The 21,193-nt window shown below is 42.7% G+C and overlaps 1 protein-coding gene across 3 annotated transcripts in view; it reads right to left on the bottom strand.

Annotated features, from left to right (window-relative positions):
• Positions 1-569: 569 nt before the first annotated feature.
• RFLNA (refilin A) overlaps positions 570-21,193 on the bottom strand; it is a 35,982-nt gene continuing 15,358 nt past the window's right edge. For all 3 annotated transcript variants that reach the window (XM_029619597.1, XM_029619596.1, XM_029619595.1), the window contains 2 exons: positions 4,685-4,791; positions 570-1,349 (listed from right to left, as the gene is read on the bottom strand). In XM_029619597.1, the coding sequence (XP_029475457.1) occupies positions 1,016-1,349; positions 4,685-4,791 (441 nt within the window). In that variant the 3' untranslated portion in view covers positions 570-1,015. The remainder of the gene's footprint in view (positions 1,350-4,684; positions 4,792-21,193) is intronic.

Raw genomic sequence — 21,193 nt, 5'->3', positions numbered from 1 at the left:
GGGTGGAGGGAAGATCAGGAAGGGAGGACAGAGCTGGAGTTTGTTTTACTGGGACAAGAAGGGGCTGTAGGGTGTGCATGAGAAAAACCTTTGTATCATTTCAGCTTTGTATCCTTTACTATTTGTTTTGCTTAATTTCTGATTTTAGCTTCTGCTAATAAAATGAAATAAAAATGTTGTTGCTTTTTGTGCCATTTCAGTTGGGGAAACCACACAAAAGAAGTGTTCTCTGGTGTTTTCCTGGTCATTTTATAGGACTGTGCAGCCCTAGAGGACTGGAAGGTGCAGTGGCAGAGCAGAGTTCGGCTGCAGATGGGAGCCACCCTAACTCCAGCGCTGTGCTTTATATTATTGGTTTGTCTGCTAGTCCCTGCCTGTGATGTAATACATCACAGACAGACAGACTGATAACATAAGCATATCTTCCTTTAATAAAATGCACTAAAAACACAGTGGGCTGAGTAACGCCAGATATTTGGCTACTTATACGGCTCAGGAATTGTGCAGAACTGAGCTCGTCATGAGCGCCAAGCATTTTACCTACAAAACAGAGTGCAGAAGTCTTGTAATTCAGCATTCAAATCATCCTTAATGCAAAAGAGAGTTAATTGCATCTATGGGAACAATGTGAAATACCAGGCTCGGCGCTTAGGGAGCACTAATAGTATAAAATGTTCTGTGGATAAAAGGCGAGTATCTGAGACAATTTACAAAGGTTACAAAATATTGATACAGTCCAGATTTTTTTTTTTTTTTGCATAAAACAAAAAAAAAAAAAGCATCAAGAAGAAAAAGCATTCATTCTATTTTCACCAGATGCTCAAAACCAGCATAAGATGAGGGTACTTGGTATCCTCTGTAGTAGCAAAATATTCGTGCTCATTTGCATTGAATGCTGTCATCCCAGCTCAGGCAGTTTTCACCTTCCAAACAAGCTCTCAGCAAAATCTCTCTGTCTGTGTAGCCCCCCCTGCCGATGTGGAGACAAGAGGACGCTGGTGGTCCCAGCAAGCAATTAAAGGCTCTCAGTGTAGATAACGCTCGGGCCGGACTCGTCACACAGCTCCAGCTGCACGCTCGACCCAAACCATCGCTTGGCCCTTCCCAAACTGTAGTTCAGTGTTGTCCTGTAAGTGTTCTTCGCATGCTTGGGGAAGATGATGGTGGTGGTCTGGAACCTCAGGGCCTTGTGTCGGGGTTCAAAAACCAGCTGTGACTTGTAATTCCGCCATGTGCAATTGGGGGTGGCCATGATGGTCTCGCTGTAGGAGGTGACTGTGGGGAGGGCTGCGTAGAAGATGTGGTCTCTGTAGCGTTTTTCTGAATCGTATCTAATCTCGGAGTTGCATCTGTAAGGGGCAAAAAACAAAACAAAACATGTAAAGAATCTGAAAGTCTGTTTAATTAATACTACATGGAGAAAAAGCATTTAGACCTGCTGCGTAACACAGTCAATGACTGGTGTGTTTTACACAGACACTTCTTTATTAAGGATATAATTGTTCTCTCTTTTGAATGCTTTATTAATTTCTTTTTACCTTACATATTTTAATTAAGGACAAATGATATAGTCATGGTCCTGTCCTTTATAAACAAGTTGTCTTAAACAGCATTAGTTCTTATCAGTGGAAGTATGCAATTAACATTCTGTAATCAAGTGCTATGATATCAGCTTTGCTAATTTTAGTGGTCTTAACAAATAATGGGGCGGAGTTTTAAAAGGGTTAAGCGCGTAACCCCGAAAACCCGCTCCTGCGCGCGCAGAGCCTAATTTGAATAGGCCCGGCGAAGTGCGCAAGTCCTGGGACGCGCGTATGTCCCGGGCCTTGAAAAAAGGGGCGGGGGTGGGACCGAGGCCCCAGAGACAGACATAAATAAAAAAATAAAGGTAGGGGGGGGGAGGATTTAGGTAGGGATGGGGGCAGGTTAGATAGGGGAAGGTGGGGGGCGGCAGAGGGAATGGGGAAAGCCATCGGGGCTCCCCTAGGGCTTGGTGCACCCCCTTGTGCGCGCCGACCCCAGATTTTATAACAGGCACATGCAACCACGCACATGTTATAAAATCGGGTGTAGATTTGTGCGCGCAGCTACTAAAATCTGGCCCAATACCTCTGCTCAATGAAATTTGGAACTATGCAAAAGATGCGTAGGATAAAGTAAAAAAGTCCCCAAACAAGGTTTTTTTTGGACAGAAGAATAGCAGCCCTGGGTCCAATATCTCCACATATTTAGCCATATAAAAACAGCTCAGCAGTTTTACCGAATTCAGGTCAAAATGCATTGCATTAATAGTAATTGCAATTGTATGTATATCTATCTATCTATCTATCTATATGTATATGTATATAGATATATATATACATATATATATATATGTATATGTATATGTATATAGATATATATATGTATATGTATATAGATATATATAGAAACTAATGGAATTTAGGCAACATGAAAGCGAGTAGGAAGTGCTCACTGAACGCTAGATTTTAAAAGGCCTGCATGGACGTCCATGTGCGCGTGGTTCCCGGTGCACGCACATGGATGCGGCTATTTTATAACAAGTGCACATTGGCGCACGGCGCATTTATAAAATGCGATTCCCACGCGCATATTATAATATCCCCAACAAGGCCCTGACCTTATTGACTTAAGCTTGTTAAATAGACCAGTTAGGAATAGGTGTTTCATTGGCATGTTTATTTACAATACCAATCTTAAATCGCATTTGTTTTAATATATTACGTCAAATCTGTTAATAAAGGATATTCTTTTAATTTTGTAATCCCATTTTTGTATTCAGTATATTAATGCTTATCTTCCTTATTGGGAATCTTTTGTTTAAAAAAAAAAAAAAAAATAAATATATATATATACATGTACACACACACACACACACACAAATATATAGCCTTACAACCTGATTCATGAGCACCACACTTTTCTAAAGGGGTCACTGGCCTGGACTGCATGATACCATGGGGGGGAGAAACAGTGCTACTAATAAAGCTATTTATAGCTCGATATATTGAACCACATTTAGATAAACTGACTTGCCCAAGGACACATGAGAAAGGTATGTATGTGCTTCACTAGGGTCTTGGCCCTGAATAATTAAGATCAATGCCATGCAAAAAGCAAAATGTTTCATTAACATCCTTCCCAGCAAAACCAGAAATCGAGCTTGTGCAGCAAAGAAAACTAAATACTGGGTGTGGCCACATGCAATCTTTTTGCTGTATGATCAAAGATACTTCAACATCTGTACTACATCTGTAATTAGAGCTGTCTAGAGGCAGCTGTCTGACAAACAGTATGGGGAATATTTTTTTATGTAGACTATTAGAGAGTTACCGTAAGGGAGCAGATCCAAGTACAGCCAACTGGGGGTCATACCTGTTTCTTACATGCCATGCTGTATGTTCACCCTATAGGTAACTTTTACTTTGAAAGATTAATGAAAGTTCCACTCATAATCCTGAATCTGCAGGTCAGTCCATGCAACAAATCAACCAGAGGGGGCATTGTCTACAGTGAACACCAGACCTCAGACTTATCATCCCATGATAGGGCACATGAAAAACAAGCTTGTCATTTGTCCGATAGTGTTCTTTTTTGGCATGAAGTGCTACACAGGACAACAGCTCTCCAAGGTCGGGATAAATTCCCTAGTCCTCTGGGCCCAGTTAGTCTGTTAGGTTTCCAGGATATCCACAAAGAATATGCATGAGAAGTTTGCATGTGCTGTCCCTATTGTATGCAAATATCTCTCGTAATATTCATTGTGGTTATCCTGAAAATCACACGGATTGAGTGGCAATGTTTCTTCTAAGGGAGGACAAGCAGGATTTGGAAGGGGAGATTTGGGAGCGTTGACTTGTATTGATACACGTGTGCAATAAATTATAATATTGTTGATTTCTGTGCGGTGAGTTTTGTATAATTCTGAGGTTTTAACGTAGTAATTTGCCTCTGTACTGGGGGTTGGGGAAATTAATGGAAATAAAGGTGCGCGGATGACCTCCAACGCCTTTCTCCCTACTAAGGCCCACTCCAGTCATTTCACGGTCTGAACCGCACAGGACGGCAGCTTCTGCCTGGTGGGGAGAAAGGTGAACCGTGATTAGGCATTTCTGATTCATCTACATCCCAGGACGAAAAGAAAGCAAAAGAAAGACATATCTAAGTTGGTTTTTTTTTTGGGGGGGGGGGGGGTGAATTTTCAAAGCCTGGGGTCTGTGGGTGTCAAAGTATGCACAAAGCCCGATTTTGCTCCTATGTTAATATGCACAAAAAAGGCATTCTGGGAGCAGAGGTGGGATGGAGTCTGGATTTATGTGAATACTTTAGATTTTGAAAAGGCATGCATGTAAATTCATAGGCACAAGTTACACATTGCAAAGAGCAGGTTTAACCTTTTGCAGTGGAGTTTCTGAGCACACTGCCGCATAATTTTCAATGTGAACTAATGTGTATGTTTGCTTTGAAGATGAGCTTAACGTATGCATGTAGCTGCCACATAAGTTACCTGTAATGTTATAAAATACCCAGTTCAGAGAAAAAATAATGTTGGAAAGTAGCCATAAGATGTAGGTAAAAATGAACACTGGGCTCGCATTAAATATAGTGAATTCTTTGGGAAAACAAAAACCATGGAAAAAAATCAGCATAAGTGCATACATACCTAATTTCTTGCATAGGTTCGCAGTTAACTTCAATACTTTCACCAAAAAACACAGGATGCATTCTCAATCTTAATTCAGGCCCAGAAGAATTAAGAACGTAAGATGTCTACAGAGGAAAAATAAAAGAAAGCATTGAGGTTGAGAAGATTATTTACTATTGTAGTACCCCCAATATCTATTGTAATGTCCTCTGTGCTAGAACAGCAGGTAAGTGATTCTTCGTGTTGCTGCACGTCCAAGATGTAAAGACAGTTTCTGAAGTATAAGTTATAAAATGTGCAGTAATGGGAGTGTATGTTACTATGGCCAAGAGATCCTGCTTTTTAAATAATGGCTTCTGTTCAATTGACACCTCTATGGCCCCAAAGAAAAGCCACTGGATTTGGTGAAGGCACATCATAGAATAATATTCTTCCCTTCTACTGTAGACCCTACTTGATCTTTGGCTATACTGCAGCTAAGGATCCCAGGTGCTTATCCCAGGCTTTGTTGAATTCTGATACTGTTTTTCCCCTTCACCTCCTCCATTAGGAGGCCATTCCATGCATCTATCAACCTTTTTTTTTTTAATTCTTTTTTTCAAAAAACTTTTACAATTTATAGTCAAAACACAATGACTTACAGGAAATATTGAACCATATAGAAGAATATAGACATATCTTGTACACCTACATTAACCAAACCTCTGTGTGCAGAAATGTTTCTATATGTTACTCCTGAGTCTGCTCCCATTCAGCCTTCTATCACGACCCATGGCTCTATAGCTTCCATTCCTGGCCAGACCTAAAATGGTTGATCTCAGGACTTACTTTGAAGGAAGAATAATGGGATCTCATTCCCCTCCTTATAGTGAACCAGCAAGAACTCTAACTGAGCAAACACCATCCTCCTCTCTTCAAAATGTGTCTAAAAGCTTGATAGCTATTGGGGTCCTGGCCTTGAATAGAATTGCTCCCAAACAGTTCTGATCTGTTGATTTTTGCTTGGATACTTTGATCATATTTTTAAGTCCTTTGATTCATTTAACATTAGACTTTTATTTTTGTTTTTTTTGCAAGGCAGAAAACTCAGTTCATGGCAAGAAGTACTGTGTCCTGTAGATAAACGGTACAGTTTCATTAAGGTTCGTTAACCACTATGGGGATTAGTTGGTAAGCTTTATGTACAGAGGTTGATTCGATCATTGAGAGGCCCAGCAGAAATCTACAGCAGCTAGGGATACCATTCAGATATACACACAGAAACACTCAAAGAGAAATACAGATTAAAGAGAGATTAGGAGATTATATCTGGGTAAATCTAATTAACAAAAATTATTTTGTTCAAAATCTGTGCAACCTCTTATATTGATTCTGTGGATCAGTGCATAGCCTGACCTTGCTGGAACAGAACCAAACTTAACTACACAATTATCAAGAAAGCTGTTTGTGGATGTAAATTGAGACCTGCAACTCTTACTTTTTAACCAGATCAGTCAGGTCAGCTATTGGGTCTTAAGGGGTGTTGCAAATGGAAAAGGAGGCAGTGCAGACAAACCAATAATAATCCAGTTAGCAAACAAAAACAATAGGGTAGAAAAGTCCACATATCATGGACACAAAAAGATCTAATAAGAATCGTACAGCACAGTCAAAACCGCTGACAAAAATGTGTTACTCTAAAGAGAAAAATGGAAAAAGTCAGTTTGTGTCAATGCAGTTGATTCACTCATTCACAGTGCCCCAGGAGCTCTCTAAAGTGGTAGAGTTCAGAGAGATCGAATCACAGGACATCCTTCTCTAGCTATTCGCCATCTGAAGAGGTGTTGACCAGCTACTGCATTTTGCAATTGGAGGACTGGCTTTCCTGTTTACTTGCTACACCTGCTAAAGTAATTAGGATAAGGAGAGAAGAACTAGACATTGATAAAACAGCAAAACAGCAAAACAAACAGACCCCACCCCCCAAAGTTTTCAAACAAACCAAAGGCTGAGCAGAGCTGAAGCCATTGGACCAGAGTGGTAGGAAGGTGCTGCAGTGAGAGCACATCAGGACAGAAACCAATACCAGCGAGAATATAAATATCCTGAGTACGCTAATTTAAGATTAACACATCAGCAGGCAAACCCAGGAACGCAAAACATGGGACCCAAGCTCAATTTGGTCATGAAAACATTTGCATAGGAATACAAGCTACAGGTGAGTTGCACTTTGTTCCTGTTCTGTTTATTTTGAGCGTCAAAGGAGAAAGAATGCGAGATTGCCACACCGTTTGTGCAAACTGAATGCGCCTGTAACTTCTGTTCCCTGAAACAGACTTCTGCGGTGGCTTTTCAAGCTGACAAAGCTACTGGATCTCTTGAAAAGGTTGTCTAAATATATTGATTAATTTAATTCAATGGAGAAGCATCACCAACAATTTGCTTGCTAAATTTTTTCTCTCCCTCCTGAGGAGGTGTAACTTTGTGTGTGTTTGTCAGCAAATTTTCAAAGCCGATTTAGGGACATAAATCCACTTGAAAAATATGGGCTAAAATCTGCAGATAAAAAATATCCAAGGACTTTAGCCTATGTACAATGTTTGAAAATGACTCTCCCCATGCAAAACCAGACTCCATTATAAAAACTGTTTTAGAAACTTAAAATAAGGTAAAGATCAAGGCCAACCCAATGGGTTGGTGGTACACTGTGCATAAGGAAAGAACTGGGTCAGGTATTCTGTTCCCTGAACCGGGGATACTATTGAGGCAGGGTTTACAGCCTCCTGGGGGAAGGGGGGAAAGCAAGCATCCATTCGTTTCAGTGGTACAGGAATATTGCACGAATAAATAGTAGGCATGCAAAATGAATGGAATGCGCATATGTAGCTGGCAAAAGACTGATGCATATGCCATCTGTTTTGTGCACTTACTATCCATTCATGAGATGTGTGTACTGCCAAAACAAATGGAGCAACGAATGCACATCCCTAATCTACAGCCCCATGCCTGCAGGGCTCTCAGCCCAGGACTGTCGCTGCAATGACTTGGCTGGTGTGAGTTGGGAGAGGAAATTAAAATGAGAAAGAAAATTCCCAGGTGGTTGTAAGTGAAAGGTCAACTCTGAGCTTGGAAGTCCACGGGGCAGGAGGAAACTATGAAGCTGCAATATCCTGCCTCCTCCCCTCCATCCAAAGCAAAAGGTAAAGTTCATCAGTGTGGCAAGCTCTTCAGACTGAGGTGTCAGGATTGTAATTTTATATGCACAGATTGTCAATTACTGTAAAGCATGGAAGAGAGTCTGACTTTCTCTCAATGCTTTTCAAACTGCTTTGGCATGCATTGCACATCACTTGAAGACAATTCCCTTTCCAGTCAGGTTTTGATGCCTTTGGGTAACAAGGTTCTGAGAATTGTACTCCCAAACTGTGCGTCTGAAAGTCCCTATGGTAGAGATGGTTTACTTTGTGTCCCAGCGAGCCAATGAATGGAAAAATTACCCAAGTGACTTTACCTTAATAGTCAATGGTGCTTGGCCAGAAAACTCTGCTACTAGATACTCCAAGATAACTTTACAAGAGCAATTGTTCTAACCAGACTTTCCTGGCTACTTTATCTGGCTAATGCTAAATATTGGTGCTAGCTCCTGGAACACCTTCCCCCTCTTTTTATCAGGCTACATTTCAGCTGCACTATGATTTCCATGGGGTAAAATTCTGCCAGTGAGAGGAGCAGGACATGCCAAATCTTGGGGTTTGTCCGGCTAACTTTTAAAGTTAGCCGGACAAACCCTTTGGAATATTGACCTCTTTAAATTTGTGCCCTATTTATTGCCTATTTGTCTGCCTGCCTTCCACGCTACTTACCGCTCTGTCAGCCTATCTGCTGAGCACAACTAGGGTTTCTACAGGAGCTTCCCTTGTCCCAGAACTGAAACGAGTTCCTGGTGCTCCATTTCCAATGGCCTCCCTCTGCAATGCATCGAACAGTTAGTTACAGTAGACTGCAATGTCCTGAGCCCTGGCATCTTTACTGGAGCGAGGCCCAAGCTGCTGCTGCATGCTCTCTTTCCAACCCCACCTGGGTGGCTGGAATTCCAGTCCTAGTGGCAACCTCTTTCTCTGTTTGATGCATGACTCTGTCAAGGTGCAGCATGCTGGTAGGGAAAAATATCATAGCCTCCGCAATCAGTTTAATGGCCTCTCGCTAGATGAAAAGCGCTTAAATTGATTTAAGTAGCATCCTACAATCTTACTTGAGTATAATGTAAGAGGCTTAGCTCAGAAGCAGAAAATGCCTTCCAGGGAGAGCCCAAATTTACCACAGCAACACGATGTTTAGTTACCACACAAGTAATGGAGGATCATTCCAAAACGTGGCATGCCCGCTATAGGAAGCGGAACTAATGCTTTTGTTTCACCTGCAAAGGAACTAAATAATATATTTCTTCCTTTTTTTTTTTTTGTGTCTTGTTTCTACTTCAGTGCTCTTACAGTGTTCCACGTTTGTGAAATTAAACCAGCTCCATGGGCCATAGAATCAGAAAAAACAACAGGGAGGAACTGGAAGTGAAGCTATCCCGGCCACCAAATTTATCATTTACCATGAGTGCAGGTCACGTACGGCAAATAGTGCAGTGTCTGCTGGGTAACGTCCAGACTGTGAGGTCGAGAAACTTGGGTGTGAGAAATATTTGCATTCTACAAGTGGCACCAAGTAGAAGAGTTTTTACTTTAAGATTCAGTTGATATTGGGGAAAATACTGATGGCTACTCCAGTTCGGAGAGAAAAGTCTGTTTGCAGGCCTTCTTCACACCATACAAAATAGTCTCTCTACCTAACCGAACTGAGAGCAATATTGGGCATCTCTTGATCCATTTTAGAAGTCCAATGGTTAGGCTGATCCTGGAGACAAACATGCTAAGCTGTAGCCTTGTTCTTTATATTTACTTATTTAAGCATTTTATATACCGTCATTCCTAGAAAAGATCACAACGGTTCACAAGAGACATTCAAAGATCATGGCTATTCGATAGTTTGTATCAATTATAACCTGCCAAGAATTCAGTTTGGATGACTTCTATGAACTATTAGGTGAATATCTGCAGGCAGAGGAGCCACAATGTTTACATGCTTTTACCTTTAATAACTGCATTTCCCAGGGTGAAATATCTGCTCTGTCCAGCTGACTGTGTGTGTTGTTTAATGGTGTAAGTGGAATGCCAGGGCAAGAAGCTCAAAAGATTTCATATTGGCCCTCATCGTTGAGCATCACCAGGTGCAAGATCCGGGCTTCATTCTGCAGCCGCGGTTGTACTGCTCGGGCCGGACAAGAGTGGGGGGCGCTGCAGAGGCTGGAGGGATGGGGGGAGGGGTGGGAGGGCCATCCCAGCCATCGTCCAAGTGAAACATCTATAGGTTGACCACAGGGTTAACACTCCCTGTGCTCTGAAGGGGGCCGTGCTCAGTGGTCCCTGGTCAAAAGATAGGGCTAGACGGGGGGGGGGAAGAGAGGTGGTTGTAAAAAAAGGAAAGAAACCCTGGTTAGTTGTAAATGGCACCGTAGTCCCCGCAGAGGCCAGATCCAGACACGCTGGAAGCAGAAAGGAGGAAGAGGAGGCTTAAAAGTAAAACATTCCAGCTGACGCTTGAGAGAGAAACCAGGTTGGGATGTGCGCTGCGACACATCTGCAGTGATTGTGCATCTGTCATTAGCCTAGCCACGCCCACTGCCCATTTGAGATCCAAAACCTGACTTCCAGAATGGATGTGCTGATTGCTACATCTCCAAAAATATCAAACTGTATCACAGCTTGATTTTACACACTCTCTCTCTCTCTCTGTCTTATTCTTTGTTTCCTTTTTCTTTCAGGCAAGAGCACGAGCGACAGGTAAGACAAAGGCCTTTCTGGGTTAAAATGTCATTTTCCCTTTCCTTCCCATAAACAAAAGGTGTTTCTTTGTTTGACAGCCTTCTTACATTACTTTTAATTTCCACCTCCGTCAGGGAAGGGATCCACCCATTCAGGCAGAAGGCCTTCTCTAATCAGGCCAGCAAACCTCCCAGCACATTTTTCTACTATTGGGGGTAGATTTTAAAAGAAGCGCGCGTGGCCTACATGTGCGCGCGATTTTATAACATGCACACGCAGGCACGCACATGTTATAAAAATCAGGGCTCGGCGCACGCAAGGGGGTGCACAATTGTGTACCTTGAGTGCGCTGAGCCAGGCTGCCTTCCCCCATTCCCTCCCAGGCCCCTACCCTGACCTTCCCACCCTTTCCCCTAACCTTTCCCTCCCCAGCGCTACTCTAACCCCCGCAAAATGTAAATTTTACCTTTTGCGCCTGCCGGCAGCCTGCCAACACACAATCCTTCGACACAGTGGCAATGACCACTGTGTTGGAGGTCTCTGGCCCTGCCCCTTTTTGCAAGCCCCGGGACTTAGACGCGTCCCGGGGCTTTACGAGCGTCGCTGGGCCTTTATAAAATAGGCCCGGCGCACGTAACCTTTTTAAATTCCGGCCCTTAGGGATAGATTTTAAAAAGGGGCGTGCGCTACCCGGCGTGCGCACATGTACACCCGATTTCATAACTTGCACATGCAGGCACACGCAAATTATAAAATCAGGGACTGATACGCGCAAGGGGGTGCACAATTGTGCACCTTGTGCACACCGAGCTGTGCTGCCTTCCCCCGTTCCCTCCCAAGCCGTTCCGAAATCGGAGTGGCATGGGAGGGAACTTCCTTTCCCTTCCCCCTAACCTGTTCTTCCCACCCCTTCCCCTAACCTTATGTCCCCCTAGCCCTACTCTAAGCCCCCAAAATTTTTATTTTAACTTTTGCGCCTCATATCCTCTGTTAAGGGTAATAACTGCTGTTCCTTGCAGGTTACCCTCATATCTTCTGTTAAGGGTAATAACTGCTGTTCCATGCAGGTTACCCTCATATCTTCCTTTAAGGGTAATAACTGCTGCTCCTTGCAGGTTACCCTCATGTCCTCTGTTAAGGGTAATAACTGCTGCTCCTTGCAGGTTACCCTCATGTCCTCTGTTAAGGGTAATAACTGCTGCTCCTTGCAGGTTACCCTCATATCTTCCTTTAAGGGTAAAAACTGCTGCTCCTTGCAGGTTACCCTCATGTCCTCTGTTAAGGGTAATAACTGCTGCTCCTTGCAGGTTACCCTCATATCTTCCTTTAAGGGTAATAACTGCTGCTCCTTGCAGGTTACCCTCATATCTTCCTTTAAGGGTAAAAACTGCTGCTCCTTGCAGGTTACCCTCATGTCCTCTGTTAAGGGTAATAACTGCTGCTCCTTGCAGGTTACCCTCATATCCTCTGTTAAGGGTAATAACTGCTGCTCCTTGCAGGTTACCCTCATATCCTCTGTTAAGGGTAATAACTGCTGCTCCTTGCAGGTTACCCTCATATCCTCTGTTAAGGGTAATAACTGCTGTTCCATGCAGGTTACCTTCATATCTTCTTTTAAGGGTAATAACTGCTGCTCCATGCAGGTTACCTTCATATCTTCTGTAAAGGGTAATAACTGCTGCTCCATATTTTGACGGTTCTTAATACTGATACTGCACTCTCACTAATATTTTCAGTGTGTTCTGTTTTAAGTCCTATAGAAGCTTTATTTTTCTTTGTTTCTGCAGGCACAGATTTCTATTGAAAGCTCTTCTTTTAAATATATAATAGCAATAATACTCACACTCTAAATCACATAAAGATATATCATAACAGATTACTGCAGTACAGTTCTGTTGGGAACCTTTTCCATTCATTCCCAGATTTTTTGGATTCTTATTATTGTGTGATCTGCAATTGTGACCCAACAAGCTCCACCAGGAGTGAATACCCTGATTATGGGGATGGAGAGCGTTTTGCCTCATCTTTACTCTGTGAAGAAAATACGTTTTTAAAATAAACACCAAACTGTGCCCTAAAAATTCTCTTTGAACCTGAGGAAGAATCATGCACTGGGTCCTTACTTGCTGTCATTTACTATGTTACTATTCCACAAAAAAAATCACAGAAAACAGGGAAAGCCATTACTGTGGGTTTGAAAATTGTCCACCCTCCCCGTGGGTACGATTACCTGTTGTTCATCAACACACCATGCAATTTTACTCGCATTGTTCGGACAAGTTCCTATGGATAAGGGGTTAGGTCAGAGGAAGCAGCAATGTACATAGTTTGGGATTTTCAAAACAAAACCCATTATTTTGGCTGGAAGAATTACCCTCGGAGACAGTTGGTGCATATCTCTGCAGGTTGATTTTCCTGGAGCAATAATCGATGTAAAACTACCTACATGGTTTTGTATTGATAACTGGTCTAAATGCCACAGGTAAACGTGCCCATAGCATCTGCACCAATGAAGGAAGCACATCTTTGCCTTGTTGTGTTTAACATGTTTTTTGTTTTTTTTTTTTAACTCTTCCACTCAACAGAAAGCAATGAGCTCTTGCTCCATCTACCCATGCATGTCTATAATTAAAACAATGTAAAATGTCTATCCAGAGGAATTCTACCCAGGGGTCCCTTCAATAAAAGAACATGAAATTAATGCAGTACAGAGTCCGCTTCTGGTCCAAGAATGCAGGATGCTGCTCAATTCTTCATTATAACTGAGCCATCCTATGGTAAGATTTCATTATTCTTACATTTTGTCTATGGGGCTGGCAGCCAGCACTATCACTGGCCTTTGGTGCCATCTGATTGTGGGGAACTACAAGAGAATAATGGACATTGAAATGGCACATGAAATTTAATGTGGACAAGTGCAATGGGATGCACATAAGAACATAAGAAATTGCCATACTGGGTCAGACCAAGGGTCCATCAAGCCCAGCATCCTGTTTCCAACAGTGGTCAATCCAGGCTACAAGTACCTGGCAAGTACCCAAACACTAAGTAGATCCCATGCTACTGATGCCAGTAATAGCAGTGGCTATTTTCTAAGACTTCTCCTCCAAGAACTTATCCAAACCTTTTTTAAACCCAGCTACACTAACTGCACTAACCACATCCTCTGGCAACAAATTCCAGAGCTTAATTGTGCATTGAGTGAAAAAGAATTCTCTCCGATTAATTTTAAATGTGCTACTTGCTAACTTCATGGAGTGCCCCCTAATCCTTCTATTATCCGAGAGAGTAAATAACCGATTCACATCTACCCGTTCTAGACCTCTCATGATTTTAAAGACCTCTATCATATCTCTCCTCAGCCGTCTCTTCTCCAAGCTGCACATGGAAAAGAATAATCCTAACTATGTATATACAAAGGCTGGGTTCCTTATGAGGAGTCACCAACCAGGAAAAGTCATTGCAGACAACGCGTTGAAATTTTCAGCTGTGTGTGGCAGCAGCCTAAAAAGCAAATAAAATGGGAATTATTTGAAAAGGAAGAGAAAGCAGAGCTTGGCATATAATTGTGCCTCTCTATTGATCCCTGGTGCAGCCACATCTTGAGTATTGAGTGCAATTCCGGTCGCCCCACCTCACAACTCGAAAAAAGTACGGAGAAGGGCAACAAAATGACAAAGGGGATGGAGCGGCTCCCTCATGAAGAAAGGCTAAAGAGGGCAGAGCTCTTCAGCCGAGAGAAGAGATGACTGAGGGGATAGGATAGAGGTTTATAAAATTATGTGCGGTAAGGAACAGGTTATTAGGAAGCCTTTTGTTTTTTACACTATCAATAGGGACCGTCATTTTCAGTTTTAACTTTATTTTTCCTGGGATAAGTGGCTGAAAGGCGGAATATAAATGAAATAAATAAATAATCAGTGTTTCTAATAAAAAAATGGGGGGAAAAAAGTCAATTGTTTCCACAGATTTTCTCCTGTTTTTATTTGTTGTAATAGGGACACTCCCTGGAACTACAAGGTGGCAGATTTACATCAAATTTAAGGAGAACATTTTTTCAGTCAGCCCATAATTAAGCTATGGAACCTGTGGCCATAAAATATGGTTAAGGATAGCGGTATAACTTGAGTTTAAAAAAGGTTGGGCTGAGTTTCTGGTGAACAGGCCCATACGTAAGGATTAGCCAGACAGACTTTGATTTCTCTGCGTCTTAATTCTTGCAGACAGGAACTTGAAATAGACTTCCATACTGGGGTTTGCTGGGGACTTCCGGGCGACCTGGACCAGCCGCCATCAGGGACAGGATGCCGGACTGAAAGGACCATTGGTCTGACCCAGCGTGGCACTTCTTCTGAAATGAGAGGTGTTAGATTGTTCCTGTGACAAGCAAGCCCATTAATTCAAGCAGGAAAAGGAAGAGAACCATTATTTAATGCCAAAGGGCGCACACCCCCCCCCGGGCTGTAACCAGACGGCTTTCTGTTATGAAATCTGTTCTTAATCAAATTGAAAAAAAAAAAAGAAAAAGAAGTGCTGGCCTTGTATTTTTTACTGCTTGACTAAAGATTTTTTTTTCTTGCTTTTCTATCTCTCTGGCCTTCCAGGCAAAAATTGATTGTGGATGCCTAATACTACTAGATATTATTTCCTGTTCCAGATTGAAAACCCCATGATCCATGTAATTATTTCAATAAGTGAAAGACCAGTAATCTTCCGTTTCCTTTAGAAGTAACAGTACCTCAGTGCACTCCTGTAGTCTAGAAGCCTACACTAGGGAAATTATAAAACGCACTGTCCATTTGCCTCTTAAATGAGTCAGATCTGACTTTTTCTTTCCTCTACCTTATCAGCAATATAACCTATTCTGCTATTTAACATCAAGAAGCACAACTCAATGGATAATCAGAAGTTAGGCCTGCATGGCTGATGAAGGTAGGGTTGACGGGTGTTAATTATGGTCCTGTCCTTCCTGGAATGCATGTTTCAGACAAAGGGGTGGGGAATGGGGGTAGGGGGGGGGGAATGGGGGACATATGATTGCCAAGGATAAAATATTACTCAACACGTTCCTGCAATGACAAGTAGATCAGTCAGAGCAGTCTACAAACAGGGTCATGTTAGCCTCGTCTGTAACCGAAACACAGACCTGGACGTGGGAAAAGTCTGCCATATGGTCTGTAGCTTAAGCAATAGCAGACCCCAGCCAGCCCTGCATCCTGGGAGGCCTTTCTAACAGCAGGTGAAGAAATAAGGATAGTTTTACTTCTGTTCAGACTATAGCGGCAGATTGCTTAATCCTGCAGGAAGAGCTTTATGGACCCAACAAGTCAAAAACCAGCTACATCCAAAATAATGTTCCTCACTTTGCAGGTCACTCAGTGTGTTTATTCACATTTCTGAATTTATCTTGCACATGTCATCCAGAAGTATCTCAGCTTATTTTATGGTGGCTCAGAACCAGAGATGCCTCCATGGTGGAGGATTGTATACTCAATGTTGATACCCAACCTACATGACTACATTCAAGGAGAAGAAAATCAGGAACAATGGAATTATTGTTGCTCAGTAACGAGTGGGTAAACTGAGGAGGAAGGCTATTGACACTGACTTGTCCAATGTCCCATGGAAGTGCAGACTCCTGAGTACCAGAAGTTCTCCAGCTTCATGGTTTTCAAGGCCTTTAAAATCACAAGGGGAGGAGATGTCTTCGAAGGGAAAGAACCACCAATACTGCAGGAGTTCACAAAAACAACTTCTAGAGGGGGCGATTCAAGAAACCGGCCACGGAGCTTGCGCTCTCTGGTCACAGTACTGCAGGCTCCTTTTCAAAAGGGAAACCTCTTCTCACAGGGCTTCCCTTGGAAAGTCTGAACCCAGCACGAACAACGCAGATACCGAACTGCCCCCTGTGCTTTACACCTGCATGGGAGCAGGCCGCGAGGCAAGTGCGCTAAAATACACAAAGGCGTTTCAAAATGAGCTCTCCATGTCTAGTTTAGAGTCCCTTGAACTGATCATGTCCCCTTTTTCCCCCACAGGTAAAAATATAAAAGGTTAAATTTTCAAAGGGGTATGTTCCATTAGGTAAATACCTGCTTATACACGTACATCCCTTTAAATATTGCCCTCCCTGCCCTCAGTTTCTTCTACTACTACTACTCCTGTTATTTCTATAGCGTTACAAGACTTGTGTAATGCTGTACAGACACTTTGAAGAGACTGTGCCTGGTTTGTGGAGCTTACAATCTGGTCAAGACTCTCAGACAAGAAGAGCTTATAAGAACTTGATTATTATAGAAATTGGGAAGAACCAATTTTAGGGTTTAGAAGCTGGCTCAAACAAAATTTCTAAATCGAACTAAGTTTTATCTAGACCAAGTGAAAACTGGATTGCTCAGTGTCTTGGTTACAAAACTTCTCGTGAGGGCCCTATTGGGGCAGACCTAGCAAGCAGCCAAGGCTCCAGAGGGAGAATTTTGACCATGCCTGGCTTCTGAATGTACACCCCAGTGAACAGTGGTATTTATAGCCCTGCTTCTTCCATTTCAAACCAGGATGTAAAAAAAAAACACATCAAGGAACTATCAGAATGTTACTTCTGCTTTAGGCCCCCTAAGTTTCCATCGCTGCTATCCAGAGACTCAGTACAGGAGAAGGAGAATGGAAAATACGACTTTAGAATTTGCCTTTATCTCTAAACCTTTGTTTGTATTCCCTGGTTCAGCTCCCTGAATCCATCAAGAGCAGTCTTAAAGTGAAATCTTTAAAGGCTCCATCCAAACATCTGTCTACAGCTGTCACATCTCCCATTTGAAAGAAAAGCAAACCATTAGCTGGATGTTAGTGTGTTGGTACCTGCAGCACTATTATGGATTATGCTAACACCATTAAACCTTGCAAATGGATAAGCTCGCATTCCAGGATTTATAACTGCAAAAGCCAGCATAATCCTTCAGGTTTGTTTTGTCTTTCTGACAAAATGTCAACTATCTTACAATTACTTACGTTGGAACTGTATGATTTTTCCATACAATTCTTGCACAGATGAACAAGCAAAGCATGAAAAAAGGAGACTAAATTCAGGTGAGGCTTCTACTGAAGTGCAGGTAGGTGGAGCAGGGAGCAGATAATGGTGTCAGGCTAGGCCCACTTGCACTTGCTTAGAAATAGATAATGACACATTGCATTCTTCTTTATTTAATGAACTATTATTGCTGTAACCGTGCCCGTACCTGCAGCAGATCTCTGGAAAGAAACGACAATGGCCACACATTTTCATTAGAGTAGGAAACAAACTGTTCTAATCTTGCATTACCAGCTTCTCATTGCCTCTAAGGGATTGGGTGCCATTTGAAACAAAATAGGAAATGTCAACAATATTTTCTATTTAGTTTCATTTTCAAAATAAAACAAAAAGGTAAACAAAATGTTGTTCCTTTTATTTTGTGCCACTATTTTAAAAAAACAAACAAACAAACAGCTATCTGGTTTAAAAGCAGCCATCTCCCGGGCTTTCTCCCATCCATCTCTCCTTCCCCGGCCCCTAGACTCCCCTTTAATTTAGCCGTGAGGCCGGGTCCTCCCATAGTGGTGCTATTTCAAAAATGGCACCAGCTGACCTGAGGTCTGAGCCATTTTGGAGTAGGTGCCATAATTCAAAATGGCGCCAACCTCTGGTCAGCCAACGCCATTTTGAAAACAGCACTGAGGAGGCGTGCCTGGGAATCCCTCTTGCCCCAGGGAGGGACCCCACATTCATGGGTAACATGAGTCTATGGGGGCCCAGGAGAAAGAACAGGGAGCTGTTTTTAAACCAGCTGGCCAGGTTTTGATTTTAGTGTGCGCTACCTCTTGTATGCACTACAACCTTTTAGCTATTGGGAAATAGCAGACACTAAAAATAGAATGAAGCAAAAAAAAAAAAAATAGAGAAGCAACAAAACTAACATTCATTTTAATAGTTAGGGGTGTTAATCAGCTCTTTTAAATATGCGCAGCGCCAGAGCTGAAATAATGCGAGGTATTTGAAACACCCTGCCTTAGGCCATATATCATGCAAAAAAAAAAAAAAGGTTTTTCAAGCGATAAATGGCCTAATGCGGCTTAGGAAATGAGCCCCCTAGCGTTTCATCGGCACGGAGGGTGACAGGTCCCGCTCTAAGGAAGTTTGGAAACGAGGCCTAGCTCTGAGTGTCTCTGCCACAGTTGGAGTTTGCTGAAAAGTATGCTGATTGTGCACATGGATTTAGGAGCTGGAAATCCATTTTATTTTCATGTTTTGTAGTTCGGCTTTTCATGTCTGAAGCTTTCATGTTCTCAGCATAATGAAAGCCATTTCCTCTTTGGGGAAGGGTTGGGGGAGTTACTGAATCATAAACGCATGTGTTATGCTCAGAAAAAAAAAAAAAGTGCCTTCTACTTTTAGCCTCGTGTAAGAAAGGCCAGTTTAAACAGTGCTTTATTTGGGTTTCTTTTCCTGGCCGCATCCTTCTTTCTGTCATTAGCAGGAGGAAAAGAGAAAAGCAGAAGACAAACCTGGCGAGTGGGAGGAAGCTGCCTGAAACCGCTTCTCATACACAGTGCAATGCCTCGGCATCGAAACCCAGCTCCTTAACCAGAAGGAACTTTGTGCACTTAATTTTAAAAGCCCTGCGCTCGCCGAAGGCGGGAGAGAAGTGAGTATCCAGTGAGGTTTTAAGAAACACCCAAGCGCCGTGCATCTCCCGGCACACGTACGGATGGGAGAGACAATAACGGGGGTAAGGTGTGGGCGGTCTGCACATGCGACATGAAATATGGGCAGAAGTCTTCACGTGCACAAGCACGCGCTGGGCTTCCGTACCGCGTAACTTTACTTCTGCTGTGGAAGGCAATGTAAGTAATGACCCCAAAAAGGCAGGCTAGTTACGGGGCTTTGAGGCTTGGGGGTAAGAGGGAGGCATACTAACCGGGGGAGTTAGGAAGTCCTCTCCTTTACCTGGGCCAACTGGGAATGAACTGGGGAAACGGGTAATTGCGTCAGCGCGCGTACATGATAAAAATCCCCCTGCGTACGCGACAGAACTGGCATTAGCGCACACGCGCACGTCTATAAAAAAAAAAACGGTGCCCGCAATAAGTGCGTAAGGCTGATTCTATGTCTTACGCGCGTCCGTTGCAAGACGGCCATGTCTCTGGGCGCAAGCCGGCGTAGGCACGCACAAGTGCCCCCGCGCGGCTGTTTGAAAGTTACCATCACAGCCAGAGTTAATCGTGGGAATGCATAATAAATGCAGATGGCACATAAAAGTGGGTGGGACATATTCCCTGCCAATCAAAAGATGTCTGGCAGCTTGAAGGTCCCGGGGAGGATCTTCAGATTGCAAGGGGATTTTGATGGGGCTACTAACAGCCCTCAGCGTCGGCAACTTTACTTGCCTTGCAATATTTCTTTGTAATTCTAATCTTAAAAAATGGCCACTTAACGCCAGCAAATCAGAACGAATGATGATCAAATCTTGACGAAGTGCAAGAGAGCACCACCAGTCTGGCACTTTTTTTGCAGACTATTATACTCCTTTGTAATGAGATCTATAAGTGCCTGCCTTAGGGAACACAATCTTTCAGAAAGAATTATGTGAGTGTTACCTATGAAGGCTTAAAGAGAACCCCTGCGATGAGAGTGTTATCTAAGTCAGAGCGTCTCAAACCTGTCTTGGTGACCATCCCCAGCGTGTTGGGTTTTCGGAGCATCTGCAATGAATGCACTGGAGACCCAGTATATACAGATTTCTCTGATGCATATTCATCACACCTACCCGGCTGTGAGATCAGCAGAACAAGATCAGAAAGCCCTGATCTGTTCTGTTGGAAACAGGATGCTGGGCTTGATGGACCCTTGGTCTGACCCAGCACGGCAATTTCTTATGTTTTTATGTTCTTATGTTCCTGATCAAATCCTCTCATTATAATTAAACAGAGCAGAGCTGAATACATTTTGAATGAGGTTTGGCTTTTTTTTTGCCTTAATAACAAAAATACAAATAAAGAAAAAAGTTTTTTTACAAAGAAAATTTCTCCAGTAGAGGAGGGATAGACAACTCTGGTCCTTGAGAGGACTGGTTTTCGGGATTGCTAAATGTACAAATGTAACTGAGTTCTAAGATCAAATGTATGTAATTATGGACCCCTGAAAACCACATCTGCATTCGGCCCCTTAGGACTGGAGCTTCCTACTACTGCTCTAGAGATCCTGTCCAACGCTGGTTATGTACAAGTATCCTCTCTAGAGTCTCCATGCAGTTTTGGTGTGGTTCCATGGAAATGTTATACTGTTACAGAATTTCATGGAGGTGTTTACAGGCCATCCTTAATAAAAAAAAAAAAAAAAAAGGATTGCTATAGAAGCTTTCACAGATTGTTTCAACAGGAATTTTAAAGAACATTTTTCAGTAAGGGTATTTCCTTTTCCCAACCACAAGTTAAGCGAAAAGATAAACTGGACCTTTTATATTCAGCCTTGCCTACAAACCCACCAGCTGCCCGTGCTGCCTCTGCTTGATTATTAGGGGGTGACCACACAATCAGCCACGTCTAGGAGAGGCCAATCACGCCACACGTTGCCACCAAATCTCAGCTCAGCCTGTTCTCTGGAGTTCTGGCAACTGAAAAAGTGTGGTGGTACCAGCAGCTTTCTGAC

Source organism: Rhinatrema bivittatum, chromosome 11 (genome assembly GCF_901001135.1).
Source record: "Rhinatrema bivittatum chromosome 11, aRhiBiv1.1, whole genome shotgun sequence".
Lineage (NCBI taxonomy): Eukaryota > Metazoa > Chordata > Amphibia > Gymnophiona > Rhinatrematidae > Rhinatrema > Rhinatrema bivittatum.
The sequence above is the reverse complement of the archived record's forward strand: the minus strand, read 5'-3'. Positions and strand labels throughout refer to the sequence as shown.